This window comes from Xenopus laevis, chromosome 6L (assembly GCF_017654675.1).
Source record: "Xenopus laevis strain J_2021 chromosome 6L, Xenopus_laevis_v10.1, whole genome shotgun sequence".
NCBI classification, from domain to species: domain Eukaryota; kingdom Metazoa; phylum Chordata; class Amphibia; order Anura; family Pipidae; genus Xenopus; species Xenopus laevis.
Window position 1 is genome coordinate 6,009,678 of NC_054381.1, and position 16,716 is coordinate 6,026,393.

Below are 16,716 nucleotides of genomic sequence, written 5' to 3' on the forward strand. Positions count from 1 at the left end.
TCAGTACCAGAAAAGGTACCCAAGGGGGTGCACCAGTCTGCACAACCAGCCAGACAATGGTACCTTAAAGGTGGTCACACACACACACCAGTATTTATCGTACAAAACATCTTTTGTACAATAATCTGCACATGTGTGCTGGAAGACAAGTTGACCGATGTCGGTAAAAAGCATTGGATATCGGTCGTCTTGTTCCCGAACATCATAATGTTAATGCTGAATCATCAGATAGAGCTAAAGAATTATTTTTGTTTTTACCTGCATATCTGACGATTCAGCTGTTAGTAGTAGAGTGGTGAAATATCTTTCATGCGACCATTGGTCGTGGGAAAGATCGTAATTGTAGCGTGTATGGCCACATTTAGGCACACAGACGTCCAAAAGACGATACATTAAGCTGCTCCATGTTTCTCACGTTAACCCACAGCCCCATGTCCTTTTGGGGACATTCCTGAACATATAATAGCAGATTAGAGTCAGTTCTGATTAACCCCAAATTTTTAAAAAGCTGTAGGTACACGTACCATCAGTGGTCCATCATCCACCAGGAACAGCCAAGCAAAAATTCTTCGTACAGCACCACGTGGATTAAAAATGCCTTTATTCACAATTTCATGGCAGAACCTGGTCAGCAACGTTTCAGGCCTATGTGTGGCCTTTTATCAAGCAACACTGCCCATTTTGGCCTTTTATAGACAGCATTTCACTACCTAACGTATTTAAACACAAGTTGTTACACTTATTATCAGAGAAAATTTGTTACAGTGTCATTATTCACAGTAAAAACTGTATGCTTTGTACAGATTAACCCCGATCATTTGTATTCATAAAAATCTGATATTAAAAAACATTAAAAACAAAATCAGCAATCTTCAAGCTATTTTTCAATGATTTTGTTTTTAATGTTTTTTAATATTAAGTCTTTCAGATTTTTAAGAATACATAAACCTGTACAAAGTATATCGTTTTTACTGTGAATAATGACATTGTAACGATTTTTCTCTGTATAAATACTTTTGTTACAATTTGTAACCAGTAGGTGGCGAAATGCTGTCTATAAAAGGCCAAAATGGGCAGTGTTGCTTGATAAAAGGCCACACATAGGCCTGAAACGTTGCTGACCAGGTTCTGCCATGAAATTGTGAATAAAGGCATTTTTAATCCACGTGGTGCTGTACGAAGAATTTTTGCTCGGACATTCCTGAATATATACCATGCTCACTCACCTTCATATGTGCAGTAATAGAAAACATTCAGGGCTTCCACAGCAGCTTGCCCCCTCTGCTTGTACCCAAATATCAGATCAATCCACTCATGCAGATGTAATGAAACATTCTCTGATTCCTGCCAGGGATATAAAATCAGAAACCAGTTACTTAAATGACGCCACCTCATTCTACCGAGCTGCAGACCCCAAACCAACATACTAGTGTTTAGCTCACACAGTTCAACAGTAGAACCAGTAAGGGACTGTGGTGCATTATCATTTTAGTTCCTACCAGGGCTTTTCGGTGCTGGTAGATGAAATCTTCGCGTGAGGTAGCCCATTTTGGGATGACAACGTCATCTACTTTCCCATTGGATACTTGTAGGCAGCCTAAATCAAAGCCTGGGGGAGTCAGAAGCAGAGGAGTAGAACATAAGTCAGTATATTATATAATGTGTCAACAAACCTTAAATGGATACTGTCATGTAAAAACATGTTTTTTTAAAAAAACACAGTTAATAGTGCTGCTCCAGCAAACTTCTGCACTGAAATCCGTTTTTCAAAAGAGCAAACTGTTTTTTTTTATATTTAATTTTGAAATTGGACACGGGACTAGACATATTGTCAGTTTCCAAGGTGCCCTCAGTCACGTGACTTGTGCTCTGATAAACTTCAGTCTCTCTTTACTGCTGTACTGCAAGTTGGAGTGATATCACCCCCTCCCTTCCCCCTCAGCAGCCCATCAGCAGAACAATGGGAAGGTAACCAGATAGCAGCTCCCTAACACAAGATAACAGCTGCCTGGTAGATTTAAGAACAGCACTCAATAGTAAAATCCAGGTCCCACTGTGACTCCTTCAGTTACATAACAATAGCCTGCCAGAAAGCAGTTCCATCCTAAAGTCCTGGCTCTTTCTGAAAGCACATGACCAGGCAAAATGACCTGAGATGCACCTACACACCAATTTTACAACTAAAATAATACACTTGTTGGTTTAGGAATTACATTTTATATGGTAGAGTAAATTATTTGCAGTGTAAACGTAATTTAGAAATAAAAAAACTACACCCTAAATATCATGACATAATCCCTTTAAATGGGACCATAGAGCAATTTATAAATACCAGTAGCCCAGTTAATTTTGTATCCTATTTTCATTTCAGACCAACCTACTGACTTTGTCCTAAAATCTTTCCTCTTACCATTAGCATTCTCCAGAAATTCAGGGGAATAGAAGAATTCCGGTATTAACTCTTTCACATCCACTGGGTTCTCCATACGAGCATGCCAGGCAGCTGGGATGGAGTGGAACTGCCGGTCTGAGCAATCAAACCTGTGGGAACAGTTTAAATTTGATTTGGGCATCAATACATTCTGGTTCCTGACAGCACCCCACAGTATACAGGTTTTGGCTCAGGTTGCTATGACTATTTTCTGTCTGCAGATCTTGTATCTATACAGTCTGGTTTGACTTTATAAACAATCTAGCTGAAGATGAGGCATCTATTGCAGATCTGGTGCCTAGACACTTTGGATGTTGTTAGTTTCGTATGCAGACTATCTGGTTCTTATACTATATAGTCTGGATGTCATTAGCTGCTTACACAAAACTGTCTGGCTACACTGTCTCTGAGCTGCTCAGTTTCAAGAATATCTGCTCTTTGCTTTTGTTTTTGGTCTACAAATATCCCAAGCCAGGAACTCCTGGTGAGGATTGCTATGACTTTCCACGGTCTCTCTCTTACCGCCCACTCTGTAACTGGATGTGAAGGGTGGTGAAGGGCTCCATGCGGATCATATAGTGCATTACTCCTGCGGCGTTAGAGTAGTGTGTGCCGTAATGGAACTTGTCCACTGTACCTGTGGGATCTTCAAAGCTTTCATACCTAACAAGGACAGAAACAGCAGTATATCATGCACAAACTTGCCATTAATACTATATACAAGGCACTCCCGAATTCAGATATTCTGTCCACATGGCTTGCCAGGAATTCTCTCCTTTTGTCTGCCTGATTTTCCAACACAACACAGCCGGCACCCCCAATAAATTGACACTCACTTCTCTTTCACTTCCCTTGCGTGCTTTTCGTTTACCACTCCGATTGGCTTAGAGAGATCCCGGAACACTTCTGGATTATTTAGGTCCAGCGTCTCGGAGAAGTAATCCCGTAGGATCCAGGGAAACTGCATGCAAAAAAGACAGCAAGAATTTCAGATGAAGAAGGCTAATATTCTATGGCTACAATAAAACATTTTAATAAAAAAAAAAATGGCACAAAGTGGCATTAGTATGAGTCCATTAGCACTCACCACAGGGTACTGGGACAAGTCACTGTACGTCCGTCCGGCAATGGTGTTCAGCTGCATCAGGTACTCAAAGTTGGAAATTTCTCTCCATACCCATTTCTGGAAGACAAATGGGACTTATCACATCCCAGAATTCTGCCCACGCTATTGTTGAAGAGAAAACATTCAGACCAATTGCAGTACCTGAGTTAATCCCAAAGCCTGGAGCATTTCCTGAGGAGAACGGCTTCCCAATGTGGACTGATTGAGCGGGTGCAAGCCAAGAATTCGGGAATATACTTTATTCCTAACCTGCAAGAGGCAAGAAGCAAGTTATTGTATGGAAAACAATCATTTGTGGAGTTGATGTTTTTCTATTCCAACAATGTTACATGGTGACCATTTATTCTGCCTCTCTTCAGCAAATCCATGCATTGATTCATCTACCAGCCTCTTCCCATCCCAATGCCATAGTCTTCTTCACTTTAATAATCCCATGAAGTAATCCCTCAACAAGTTTCCTTCAAGCAAACCCATGTCATACTCTGCTTCACTCCAACAACAGTTTACAGTGGACCCCAGTCATCTTAACTCCAGAAAACCAATGCCATAACTTGCTTCTGTCCAAAAATCCCATGCAAAGGTCTTCAATCAGCTTCTCTCCAGCAAACCAATGCGTAGTCTTCTTCTCTCCAACAATCCAATGAAGCAATGTTTTATGACAGAAAGAACACCAACCTTTTTCTTGAAGTTGACAAAGTAATTTGCTTGATCAATGAAGAAGAACTCCAGGGCTGATCTCCGCAGATTGAACCGGCGAAGATGGACCTCCCGTAGCTGAGATAGCGGACGTCTGAAGTCATAACCAATACCTGAAGGCAAAGCAGTGGCCTTTAAGCTTTTATACCTTTATTTAAACTATAACCAAAACTAAGCAGGCATCCAGTTTTTATATCTGGCATTTATTTGGCTTTGAATTTCTGGACTGTGGCTAAATGTGACTAAACGCCTATGCTTGTGGCCTACAGTTGCTGATGTTTCATTAAGGAGGATTCTGGGAAATGCAGTCTGAGCAATCTGGCCAATCTCCTCCAGTTAGTCCCTATAGTTCCCAATTTACTGGTCTCATGTTAAAAAAAAGCTCCCATTTTTTAAATATTCTGGAGACAGCGGGCAGTTCTGCTTTACCTTCCTCTGTTTCCTCCTTTTCATTGCTCATGTCATAGAAATAGATGTGCTGTGTGGTCACCTCCAGCCTGCCTGGAATCACAGCCACTACCGTAATGAGCTCACAGTCCTCGGCGATGACAAGTTTTTCTTTCTGGTTTGGTTCCTTGGTTTCAACTCTATTGGAGAAACAATAACCAGTCACCTAAATGTTGCCCTGTTATAATGGCCCTACTGTTACACAGCGATAAGAGGGCACAGAGGGGGATCAGTCAACTATCATCTGTATAAAGTCTGACCAGTTCATGAGACAAATCATCAGACTAATTCCAAATATCAAGTCAGGCACACATTCAGATTCAGCCTTACTGGTTCATATTCTTCAGGTCTTCGTCTCCCAACTGGTCATCCTCCAGCTCGTTCACCTTGGCCTCTTTTGCCACTGCCAGTGGGAAGGAATCTGTGAGACTCTGCATGTGGTCAATGCCTGGAAGACAGAAGATCACATTTTATAAACCTCCACTCCTGAGCCTCCCACAATCACTTGAGAAAGTTTCAGCAGGTCCTAGCACAAGATGCCATAAAAAGGACCTTTTGAAGTAACAACTAAACCACATTTTTTTACCAATGATTTATGCAACCTTGCTTGCCACGCCCAAAGGTCTCACCTAGGTTGTCCCGCTGAGCACTGGCCTCCTTGTGTGGATCAAAATTAAAATTGGGCACAAGTTTCAGTCTCATCCTGGAGTAGGTTTCAGCACTGGAAATTTTCCATTTGACCTCTGAAGGGTTTCTTCGAAGAAAGAGGACACATGAGTATTGCAAATAAGGCAAAAGCAGCATTCAAGGAAACAGACAAGGGTACACAGGGTAGAATTGCTACCCTGATATTTTACCAAATACGCATTCATTCTTTGCAAGGGTTTTCTAGAGACTGAAGTGCATTCACCTGTCAGCCCAGGCCCCCCGTGGGCAGGACAATAAGCGAAGCAGGGACCGCCACTGCCTGAGGATTGTATTGTGATGGCTGTTAATCTGCTTGAGGACACTGCTGTAACGTGCATTCTCATTCTTTGTCCTTTTCATAACTGGCTCCAGCACATATTCCTAAAGGATGCCAATAACAAGCAAATTCTGTTACTTGTGCAACTTTTCCTAAAGATCTTGTTGCTGGATAAGTGTTTAGATTTATATCACATGAGAATAATTTCCCACTGATTAGTTTCTACCATTCTAAGCACCACCCTAGTGAATAAATAAACCAGGAACTCACCTGAAACTTTGCTCGGCTCTCTCCTTTTTCTGACTCTCTCCTTAAAGAGCTGCTCATTAGTGCATCGTAGCAGGAATTCCAAAACAGAGACATCTGATTATGGCTCTTTGCAAAGGTGTCCTTCTCAAACTGCTCCATTGTGGGCTGAACCTGTTATTTTAAAAATGTAACCCAGAAATGAAATAGAGAACTCTAATATTCAGTGTACATGCTACACAGTACTACTTTATATTAAAGGGGTTTTGACATGGTGTTGTTTATAGCTAAATTACATTGCAAATAATTCATTCTACCATTTAAAATGTTATTCTTGAACCAATAAATGTATTTTTGTAGTTTCAATATTGTATGTAGGCAGCCATCATGGGTCACTCTGCCTGATCCTGTGCTTTCACAAAGAGTCAGCATTGAACTGCTTTCAGATAAGCTATTGTTTCTTCTACTCTATGTAACTGGAGTAGTTGCAGTCAGGCTTGGGTTTTTTACTACTGAGTGCTGGTCCCATATCTACCACTAGGTAGGAGCACTTTTAGCAATGCAGGTGTTTTCTTGTTACCTTCCCAAGTCACATGACTGAGGGCACCTGGGAAACAAAAAACATGTCTAGCCCCGCATCAAATGTAAACAAAAAAATAAAATCTGTTTACTCTTTTGAAAAACAGATATCAGTGCAGGATTCTGCTGGAGGAGTACTATTAACTGGTGCATTTTGTGGAGCCACCGCTTTGCCCAAAGGCAAATTTTTTAAGCTGCTGTCTTTGCCTTATTTATTTAAAGTACTGTGCAGCCTGTAGCTCTTCAGATACTGTTGTACATCTCAAACATTTTACAGCTACACTAGACTGAATCATCCATCTTAGATTTTCTTACATGTTTGTCTATAAAGGCCCTCCACTCCAAGGTGGAGCAGAATATCAGGAAATCATCATAGAAGTTTGGACTGCCATTGGTTGGAGGAAGAGAAGGCAAGTGGTACTGCAGCTCCAAGGACTCGAAACACTGGTCCATCAGAGTACGAATAATGGGCACCAGCCAAGAGGCATTCTCGGTCTTGGCATACAGAGAGTCCATGAGTGGAGCCTCCAGATTCCCTAGCAAGAAACAAGCTTCTTCCTTCTGTGGGGTGGTAGCTGTCTGCAGGAGATTGTGCAGTTTCACGTATGCTGATGAATGCATCTGAGGAAGAAAGGATATCCAGTTTAGGAAGGTCTTTCCATAAGTAACAGTGCACCTCATTACTACCTTTATGTAGCATCACGGCTAAACTGACTAAAGCACTATTAAGGCATAGTGCTGCTTGGGCTGCTCTCTTACCCGTAACCAGACAGAGGTACGGGTGTTTTTGTCATAGATTATTGGTCTTCCCATTTTATTGATCTCTATAGGTCAGGTAAATTAGAGTAAATTTATCAATACATATCTGCATGGTTGATCAATATCTCCTTGTGGACAAAGCTTTGTTACCTGTCCATAAGGAACAATCCTGTGAGAATAAGATATCTTGTAACTGGTTCAAGAGTATTGAATTCAGTTGCCCAGATTGAGGTTCCCTTTAGGGTGAAACCAAATGATATAAAGAATAAATGAAGAACCATTGGTAGTGCCACCAATTTCTCATATATTCAGTCTTTTTATAAATAATGTAATTTATTCAGACTTAATTTTATTGAATTTTAGATTTTCATCTTCCTGTAACAGAACCTCTTACCTGTCTGTCCTCCAGCTTTATAAACCCCAAAATGATTCGTAGACCAATCTGAGCCATCTCCTTCAGATCTGATGTTCCATTGGCTAAATGATACCAGACACCCAGCTTGTCCAGCAAGTTACTGACCCCTTCAAAGATCTGTAAGGTAAGAATAACATACTCTAGATACTTCATATCACACTTTATACAAATTATGAACTATGCATGTGGTCCCTCAGATCCCTGTATATACACGTATACAATTCCTTTATACTGTGCTGGGCAAAAGGGGAAACCGTTTGATGGAGTGCATTAATAATGGATATAATGATGGACCGGTAGACTGAAATTGCCCTCATATTAAGCACAAACACACAGGAACAATATAGAAAACCATAATGGCTGCACCTTCTCACTCCAGAGGAGCTCATTGCTTTGACCTTCAGAAAAGAGAAAATCCTGCAAAAGTCGTAGCAGCTTCAATACATGTTGGATACGACTGGGCAATGCAGCCTGTGTGGATTCTTTAATGTCAGTGAAAGCAGATTCCAGCATCATCTCTAGAAGGCTAAACAACAGAAAAATCAAGAAGTCTACAATAAGTCAATCAAAAGATAGAACCACCCCCTTAAGAAAAGAAACACATTCTGACCTTCTTTTTATTTCATCTGGGGGTCGTACCAACTCACAAGCTGAGCCCAGTTTGGTTAGTACAGAAAACACCTGACCACGTTCCTTCCACGCCAAGTCATCCTGACCTTCTACCCCCCTCCAGGTCACAGAGAAGATGATGTTGGTCAACAGATTACATAGCTCCTCCTCCGGTGTTTGCTAGGATAAAACACGTATTAGTCAAAAACACACATGTCCAATAAAAACCAGCTAAAATTAGTGAAAGGACAATTAATGCAATTATGCTGTGTATTTAGACTGTAATCCTACCTGTGGGTTGCTGGTATTGGAAGCTGTGTCACTAGGTAAGGTTTCTTGGTAACTACTCTCATCCAGAACATTTGACAAACTTGAACTCTTACGAACCCTCATTCCAGGAAAGGGTTTGAAGGTCTCCAAAGGAGAAGGGGTCCCTGACTGGCTGACGGGAGTGAGATTCCCACTTTCAATGGTTGCAGCTGAGCTGGCACTTGCCAAATCTAGGCGGACTTCAAAAGGGGACAAGGAAAAGGGAGAAAGTGGTTGGTAGGCATTTTCAAATAAATGGCAATCAGTGCAGTTGGCTTCTTCTGAACAAGGCATATCGATGATATTGGAAGAGGAGTAGCTGGTTTGATCTAAAGAGTCAAATGACTTGAAGTTGTAGGCGAGAAAAGGTTTTTGTTTAGGAGCTGGTGACAATGAAAGGTCAGAAAAGCCTTCAGAGAAATCCTGGTCTGAAGCCTCAAAGCTGACTGGGAACACAGAGTCCACATCCCGATTTTCTGCAGCTCCATGGTGACTGTTTAAGCCTTCCTTGTAGGACTCAGACTTTTCTTCTTTACTGCTGCCCATGCTCTTTAGAGTCAAAGCACCATAGTACATTGGGCTGCTCAAACTTCTTGGCCTAGACTCGTACGACTCCTTAATGTAGAGTTTGGTAAGTATGTCCTGCCAGCCGGTCTGTTTGGCCAGATGTCGCACTATGTCTTGTTGAGAATAAATCAAGTGGAAAAGCTGGAAAAGGAAGAGAGCAATAATGAACTTGCTAAATAAATGGTTAACAAATACAATAAACAATAACACAGTGATTCAAAGAATAGCTTTTATTCTCATGCTCAAGTTAGCACCCACCTTTCTACAGACATCAAGTTTCACCGGAAGTTCTGCCCTGTGAGACAAATAAACCACGGACAGCAGGTCTTTGTAATTGGGAGACACATCTGAACGAGGAAAGCAGAACAATAAGAACTGGCACCATTCAACCAGCAGGAACAGACAATACATCAATGGATTATAAAATTATAAAAAGCACACTCTCCCGTTCTGGAAGTTCTCAGGGGGTGCTCTTGTGGAGATTCTTTCTTTTATAAAACACAGTATGCAGAAGTTGTAGCAGTGTCCCTGAGATAGACCCTAACGCACACACAAGCCTCCAATAAAAGAAATGTACCCAATTGTATTGCCAGTCAATGCCCCATAAGGAAAAAGTCAAGGTTTTTACCTGATCCTAACACCTGCTCAGACAGGCAGCGGATAAGTAGCATTGACACTGGCACCTCACTCAGGTAAGTGATAAAACCTTGGTAGCCGATTTCTCTCAGCTTCAGCCGATGCTTGAGCCGCTCATTGACCTTCTCGTATTTCAGCAGCTTGTACAGAATCTACACGGTTCAGAATGGAAATCGGGTCACCATTAAACATTCCTTTACATTAGATGGAGCCAGTGCTGTCCTTCTACCTGGAGTTTCAGTTCACATGACGTGGTAATCTTAATTTAACATTGTTGGGAATCCTCTCACCTTGAACACCCTTTCCCTCACTTGGTCGGAGTAGCTCTTCTGGATTAGAAGTGCATAGAAAATATTTACATTCCACGGCTCCAAAAGGAAGGTGTAGAGCAGGTCATTGCTGACGTTTGCTTTTAAGAGGTTGTGAAGGACCTCCAGCATCCCGCTGACCTTAGGGCAAAGCAAGAAAGCAACAATGTACGATGATGGGAATATCTACAAAAATCGTGGTCTTTTTTGTTTTTTGGCTAACAATGGTAATGAAAAGAGTCAATAACTGTAGAATTTATTCCACAATTCAAAGTTATGCTTAACCACCGGCAACCTTTAACCTAGTCTTGAAACTTCTAGCCACCAATCAGATTTTATAACAATTAACTGACAGCTAGAATCCTTTTTCGACAGTTACAGTTAGCTTCTTGCCCTAACACTTGGAGGCCCATTTATCAAAGGTCGAATTTCGAATTCATGTGAATTTTTTTAATATAAATATACTCACAATTCGACAGGGAGGTTAAAAAAAATTTGATTGTCTAATATTCGATCGAATGGTTCTGACGCAAAACTTTGAATCAAATTAGATGCATACGAATCGAGTTTTTCACCTGAATAATAACTCCAATGTCAGGAAGGCTATTAACATCTCCACATGGCTCAGCGGACCTCTGCCATTGACTTGTACATGAACTCGGCAGGTTTTAGGTAGCGAATATCCAAACTAGGACTGTTTCCATGGTCGAGATGCGATAAATCTCACAGTCAAATTTACATTCGAACAGGGGGATTAAAATTCAAATGTGTTAATTTTGACACTCGAAATTCAAATTTACTATTCGACCCTTGATAAATCTGCACGTTAGCGGCATATTTATTATGTAGTGTAATAAACTGCGGCTTAATACACCACACATTGCCGTGTAAAAAATTGAGTTAATTTTTTTTTTTCTTAGAGTGAAGTAATTTGTAATAGAACGGCTGGAAATCTGGCATTTGCATGGTGTAAAATAAAGCACACCCTGATTAATTCGCCATTTATTTACAGCTTTTTACACCATTTTTTTTGCCGAATTTCTTTTTACACAGCTATTAAATATACTACTTAGAGCTTTGTTCTAATATGTTTAATAGTGACAACGAGCTCTACAGGGGCCACAGTAGTTGTTAATCCCATCAATATTGAGATTTAGTAGTACCTGCTCCTCATCATTCACAGCTGCGATGTAGTTGAGGACACTGTGCAGATCCTCTGGGCTCAGGTTCTTAGAGAGGAAATCTTTGGTCAGAGCGAATAACGACATCTGAACCGTCTTTACATTATCTACAGTGATTGGGTCTTCCTTCTGTGTCCTGTTGGAAGGACACAAAATATTCTTTTTTAACAATTCTTTTAAAGAACAATTATTCTTTTCTGGATTCTGGAAGGAAACACCTACCCATAATGCTTTCGGACTGAATCCAGAATGTACTGTACGCCATATTTCTTCCTCACACGCTGCTTATGATCCTTCATGATGTTGGAGAGATACTGAATGTGGCCTATTGCAGACAGAAAATATATTTTTATGACTACATTACCAACCCAATGGTAAAATGCAGAGATCCTTCAGCAGGAGAACAAATGACTAGACTTACAGGGGTAAACCTTGCACCCGATGACCCTAAATCAGTTGAACATATTTACTTATATGTCTAATCGTAATCTGTCCAATCCTAAACAGATTTCTATTGGATTGTCTGCGCCAACCAATATGTGGTAGCCTGACTCTAAACTGTCCATGATGGAAGAATGAGTGGTGTAAGTTCTTAAAATGTGACACTCCAGAATAAAAATGCCATATGTCATATACTGAATTTATTGCACGAGGCTAAAGTTTGAGCTTGTCAATAGCAGCAATGATCCAGGATTTCAAACTTGTCACATGGGGTCACCATCTTGGAAAGTGTCTGTGACACTCACATGCTCAGTGGGCTCTGATTGGCTGTTGAGAAGCTAAGCTTAGGGCTCATCACTAATTATCCAGCAGAAAATGAGCTTCCCTGGCTGTAATATAAGCTGATGCTACAGGTTTGCTGATTATTCAATTCTGATGCTAATTGCACTGGTTTCTGTGCTGCCATGTAGTAATTATGTGTATTAATTACTAATCAGCCTTATATTGTGACATTTCTATTCTATGTGTACTGTATATTGTGAGTGGCTCCCTAAGCTCAGTAAGTGACAGCAGCACAGAGCATGTGCAGTGAATCAGCAGAAAAGAAGATGGGGAGCTACTGGGGCATCTTTGGAGACACAGATCTTTACTGCTAAAGGGATGTGACGGCCTTGGACTGGTACAGAAGCACAAAACATAATGTATAACATATCTAGCTACTTATTTAGTTAGGCTTTAGTTCTCCTTTAACTCAAGCAGCACTCTTACCCAGCCTAACAGCAAAGTCACTGTTGCTCCAGATACGGAAATCAAACAGCAGGTGCTGATAGAGGTGGTGGAGCAGAAGACTTTGACCATCTGAGAAAACCTGGTCCATCAGCATCTGAGAGGCCATAAGAACGTTCATGTCCATTGTAAGAGGAGAGACCTGTATAGAATAGAAGAACAGGGTGTTTGCAGCATGTACAATGGCAAGATGCGTTCCCCAAACTTTCATCAGAGCTACACGTTACTAGATTATTACACTAAAATGCTTTATTTGAGCGCTGAGGGACAGGGTTTGTGCCAGTCAGGTAATAACAAGATGGGCACAACTCTGGCACCACCAGGTCTCTCCTTCATGTGGACACCTAACCCAGAGCATCTTGGGGACTCACTAGAAACAATGCAAGGTGAATGAGTTATGGCTCTTGGTACATCTCTGTCACATGCATGAGGCTGGAGGGCATTGTGTAATTCCCTCGTCGGTGCCCCTTGAAGTGTATAATATAATGAGCAAATTTGGGATTATTTCAGCCCAAGGATAGAGTGATCCACTTTGAATGCAATGCAAGATTAGGACATAGTGTAGTGTCCTTTACAGGCGGGCAATGGAGCAGCAATGGAAGGCTCTGTACTAGTACTTTCTCTCCATTGGGATAAATGTGGCTATTTTTATATTTACACTCTGCTACATATTATCTGAATGCAAACAGCTTGAGAATTGCAGGATCTGCTCACACACAGTCTGTCACCATGTGGTACGTGGATGGTTTCCTTCTGTACATACACACTGTGCATGTCGTGCAAAGAATAGCAGGGAACAGAGACCCACACACAAAGACATACACAGAAGAACCACTCACTCCTGGGAGATAAGGGATGTGAAGAAGGGACAACATGGACACAAACAACCCCACAGTGCTTTCCCACTCACCTTCTGCATCAGGGCACCTATGATAGTTGGCCCATGGCACTGCAACAGGCTCTCCTGGTTGACTGGGTGGTGTTGGATGAAGTTTTTAACCATCAGAAGAAAAGCTGCAACTCCGTTCCGCTCCAGTCTGCTCTCTATGGGTAAAGAGAACGGGGCAGGTTCAGACAAGGTACCAGAGGGAAGCAGGACTTAAGTGGAAGAGCATTTTTTTTTCTAAGAGGAACGTACCTGATGATTTCCCAAGAGGAAGCTGCATTCCCTGGGCGTTCCTGGAGGAGGTGAGTTCAGGACCCACAAGGTCATGTGTCTCTTGAGTCTCTGAAGCCTCACTGGTCTGGGAGGCCACCTGGTTCAGAAGAGGAAGGAAGGCTCCCATTCCTCCCACACAATTCACTACATCCTGCAGGGGAACAGACAAGAGAAATTACTGTGGAGGATACAAGAAGCAAGCATCTGTTCTACTTTGGCATCAGCACAAATTCCATCAGTAACAACCTGCAAATACCTTAATGTCCCACGTCACAACCCGGTGTCCTGTCAGCCTCCCATCAAACAAGCGACTCGGAGACAAATCCAGGCAGATGTTGTTTTTAGATGCCTATGACAATGAAGCAAAATACTGCAATTAAATATTTGTACTGTTAGTCTCTACTTATTTATAATAATATCTATAGAATACCTATGCTGCCATCGTTTTATAATATCTCTCTTTACAGGCTAAGAGGGGCTGTTCCTGCTGAATTGTGCTTAGTACAGGGGAATATCTATACTGCCATAGTTTTATGGGATCTCTCTGTACAGACTATGAGCAAACTTAGGGACTGTTCCTGCTGAATTGTGCTTAGTACAGGGAATACCTATGCTGCCATAGTTTTATGGGATCTCTCTGTACAGACTATGAGCAAACTTAGGGGGCTGTTCCTGCTGAATTGTGCTTAGTACAGGGGAATACCTATGCTTGCAAGGTTTGTGCCATACACCAATGATATCAGACCGTGCCAACTTGGCTTCTAGGCCACATTTTCTCCTGGCTTCTTGTTTGGTTAACACAAGAGGGCTATGGGAAGGGAAAAGCTTTTGGCCAGATTGTCAGGGAGACTAAGGAAACTTAGGCAAGGTTAAAACTGCAAGCTGAGCCACTAACACTTTTGGAATAGATTGGCAATAACTTTTGAATTGAACATCTCTCATGTCTGGTATGAGCCAAAGCCAGTATGTGACATATGACATATAAAAACACTGCCACAATCACATACCTGAGGTGTGTAGAAAAGCAGAAGTTTGGGGCCTAGATCAGAGAATTCACTTTCTGGCTTGAATGGAGTCACATAATTTGGTCCTAGAAAAATATAAACAGACTTGTTATGATATGTGGTCTTTATTTACCTCTCTAGATAACTTTACTCATTTATACTGCAGTCAGATTAAGTCTGAGTGTGTAGTGAGCCATAACTCTCCAGTTTTACAATGAAAGAGGCAGGGTAGGGCCAAAGCCTCAGAATATGGAACATTATGACTGATACATTAGATAGGTATAAGAAGGGGTTGGATGGTGTTTAGTAAGTGAGGGAATACAGGGATATGGGAGATAGCTCATAGTACAAGTTTGGGACTGGTCCCATTGTATCTTGGAGTCAGGAAGGAATTTTTCCCCCCTCTGAGGCAAATTGGAGAGGCTTCAGATGGGTTTTTGCCTTCCTCTGGATCAACTGGCAGTTAGGCAGGTTATATATAGACTTATGGTTGAACTTGATGGACGTGTGTCTTTTTCAACCTAATTTACTATATTACATACACTAACTGGCTGTTGAACAAAAGCTTGTAAACGACTGTAAAGCCAATAAATAGGGAGGCCTAGCGACACCAGACTTCATAATTGGGCACTTACCTGCCTGATAAAGGGCCTTCACATGATTCACTTGCAGGGTCTCATGAAAAATGGCCACAGTGCCCAGGTGACCTTCCAGTGATGTAGGTCTCCCCCATTCTGTGTCCTGAGTCCCTGCCACTATGACAGAGACCTGACCCTCTCGGGAGTTCTGTGCAGAGCCCTGACCCCAGCCATGCACCGGAGCCGAGGCAGGGAAGGATTGAGATCGGCTAAGGGCCGAGTGGGAGGCAAATGTGAGGTCTGGAGCGTGATTCGGAGAGGTGATTATGGTGGTGGTAGTGCGATTTCCAGCAGATCCGATGCAGCAAGAAGTAAAAGACTGGGAATATGAAGGAAACATGATGGAGGGAGGGTTAATTTTGTCTTGTGGAAGAGAACCCCCAGAACCTATCCATACAGTTAATACAAACCTTCACATTCTTTGTTGAGGTTCCTGTTGGAGTTGGTTCTGATAATAACATTCTAATGCTCTGATTTCGTTATATAGCCAATCCAATGCTGTGATTGGCTACTTGCTCAAGGCTTATGAATATTATAATACTCTAATAGGTGCAACCTAAGCATAAGTCACAGAATAACCTCAGCGGCTCCTGTCCTGTATCTGGCAGTATTTAAACACTGGGCTGAATGCATTTCTTGGTTCATTCAAGGTGTTACACAACCTCACAGCCACATATGAGAAGTGTGAGATTATTAATAACCCCCAATGTGCACTTACCTCATTTAGGGAAGGGAAACGCAGCTGGGCCATCTCCCTCAGCTGTCCGTCTGTATAAATATACACCATATTCTGGCCAAAAGGACGGCGCCCTGCGACGTGTACAATATCCAGGCAGTGCTGGTCAACCACAAGCAAAGCATGTTAGTTTTATTAACTGACCCAAAACAGCCAGCTGGGTAATATAACATAATGCAGATTAACTGCTATGCAGTGCACCTGGTTTCCTTTAAACCCCTAACATATTGCATCAACACTATACACTTAGACTTGGGCCACACTAGGAGGATTTCGGCCTATGGAGAAGAACGCAGACCAAGAATCTGCATCGCCACTGCTGTTGTGGTTGATGTGCCTGCACCCAGAAGCATGGTCTCCATTCGGGTGCAGGCAGATATCGGCTATAGGCAGCGGAAGAAGATCAACGGGAGAGCAGATTCTCAGCCTGCGTTTCTCTGTAGGCCAAGATCCACATTATTGTGTCCCTAGCCTTAGACCTGCTGCCCACCATACTCACCCACATAGAGTCATTGAACTGGAATTCTGGCAGTGCCACAGTCATGTATTCCTTCTTGGTGCAAACAGCCACCACCAGCATCCCGTCTGTGGTAAAGAAAGCCTCAAAACCAGTCCCGCTGGCTGCAAAAAAACTAAAGCCAGACAAGGGCAATAATAACTATGCTGTGGTCCAAGCTTA

At 42.0% G+C, this 16,716-nt stretch overlaps 1 protein-coding gene across 4 annotated transcripts in view; it reads right to left on the reverse strand.

The window, feature by feature from the left end:
- nbeal2.L (neurobeachin like 2 L homeolog) overlaps positions 1-16,716 on the reverse strand; it is an 87,067-nt gene that overhangs the window by 9,356 nt on the left and 60,995 nt on the right. For all 4 annotated transcript variants that reach the window (XM_041565727.1, XM_041565728.1, XM_041565726.1 and 1 more), the window contains 31 exons: positions 16,537-16,669; positions 16,020-16,139; positions 15,299-15,620; positions 14,667-14,749; positions 13,916-14,008; positions 13,639-13,810; positions 13,411-13,544; positions 12,483-12,642; positions 11,496-11,598; positions 11,256-11,409; positions 10,075-10,233; positions 9,777-9,936; positions 9,407-9,495; positions 8,564-9,289; positions 8,274-8,452; positions 8,030-8,189; positions 7,643-7,780; positions 6,805-7,110; positions 5,935-6,084; positions 5,611-5,768; positions 5,330-5,454; positions 5,031-5,148; positions 4,683-4,840; positions 4,233-4,366; positions 3,699-3,806; positions 3,519-3,614; positions 3,268-3,392; positions 2,954-3,094; positions 2,411-2,541; positions 1,500-1,609; positions 1,227-1,344 (listed from right to left, as the gene is read on the reverse strand). In XM_041565727.1, coding sequence (XP_041421661.1) covers positions 1,227-1,344; positions 1,500-1,609; positions 2,411-2,541; positions 2,954-3,094; positions 3,268-3,392; positions 3,519-3,614; positions 3,699-3,806; positions 4,233-4,366; positions 4,683-4,840; positions 5,031-5,148; positions 5,330-5,454; positions 5,611-5,768; positions 5,935-6,084; positions 6,805-7,110; positions 7,643-7,780; positions 8,030-8,189; positions 8,274-8,452; positions 8,564-9,289; positions 9,407-9,495; positions 9,777-9,936; positions 10,075-10,233; positions 11,256-11,409; positions 11,496-11,598; positions 12,483-12,642; positions 13,411-13,544; positions 13,639-13,810; positions 13,916-14,008; positions 14,667-14,749; positions 15,299-15,620; positions 16,020-16,139; positions 16,537-16,669 — 5,063 coding nt within the window. The remainder of the gene's footprint in view (positions 1-1,226; positions 1,345-1,499; positions 1,610-2,410; positions 2,542-2,953; positions 3,095-3,267; positions 3,393-3,518; positions 3,615-3,698; positions 3,807-4,232; positions 4,367-4,682; positions 4,841-5,030; positions 5,149-5,329; positions 5,455-5,610; positions 5,769-5,934; positions 6,085-6,804; positions 7,111-7,642; positions 7,781-8,029; positions 8,190-8,273; positions 8,453-8,563; positions 9,290-9,406; positions 9,496-9,776; positions 9,937-10,074; positions 10,234-11,255; positions 11,410-11,495; positions 11,599-12,482; positions 12,643-13,410; positions 13,545-13,638; positions 13,811-13,915; positions 14,009-14,666; positions 14,750-15,298; positions 15,621-16,019; positions 16,140-16,536; positions 16,670-16,716) is intronic.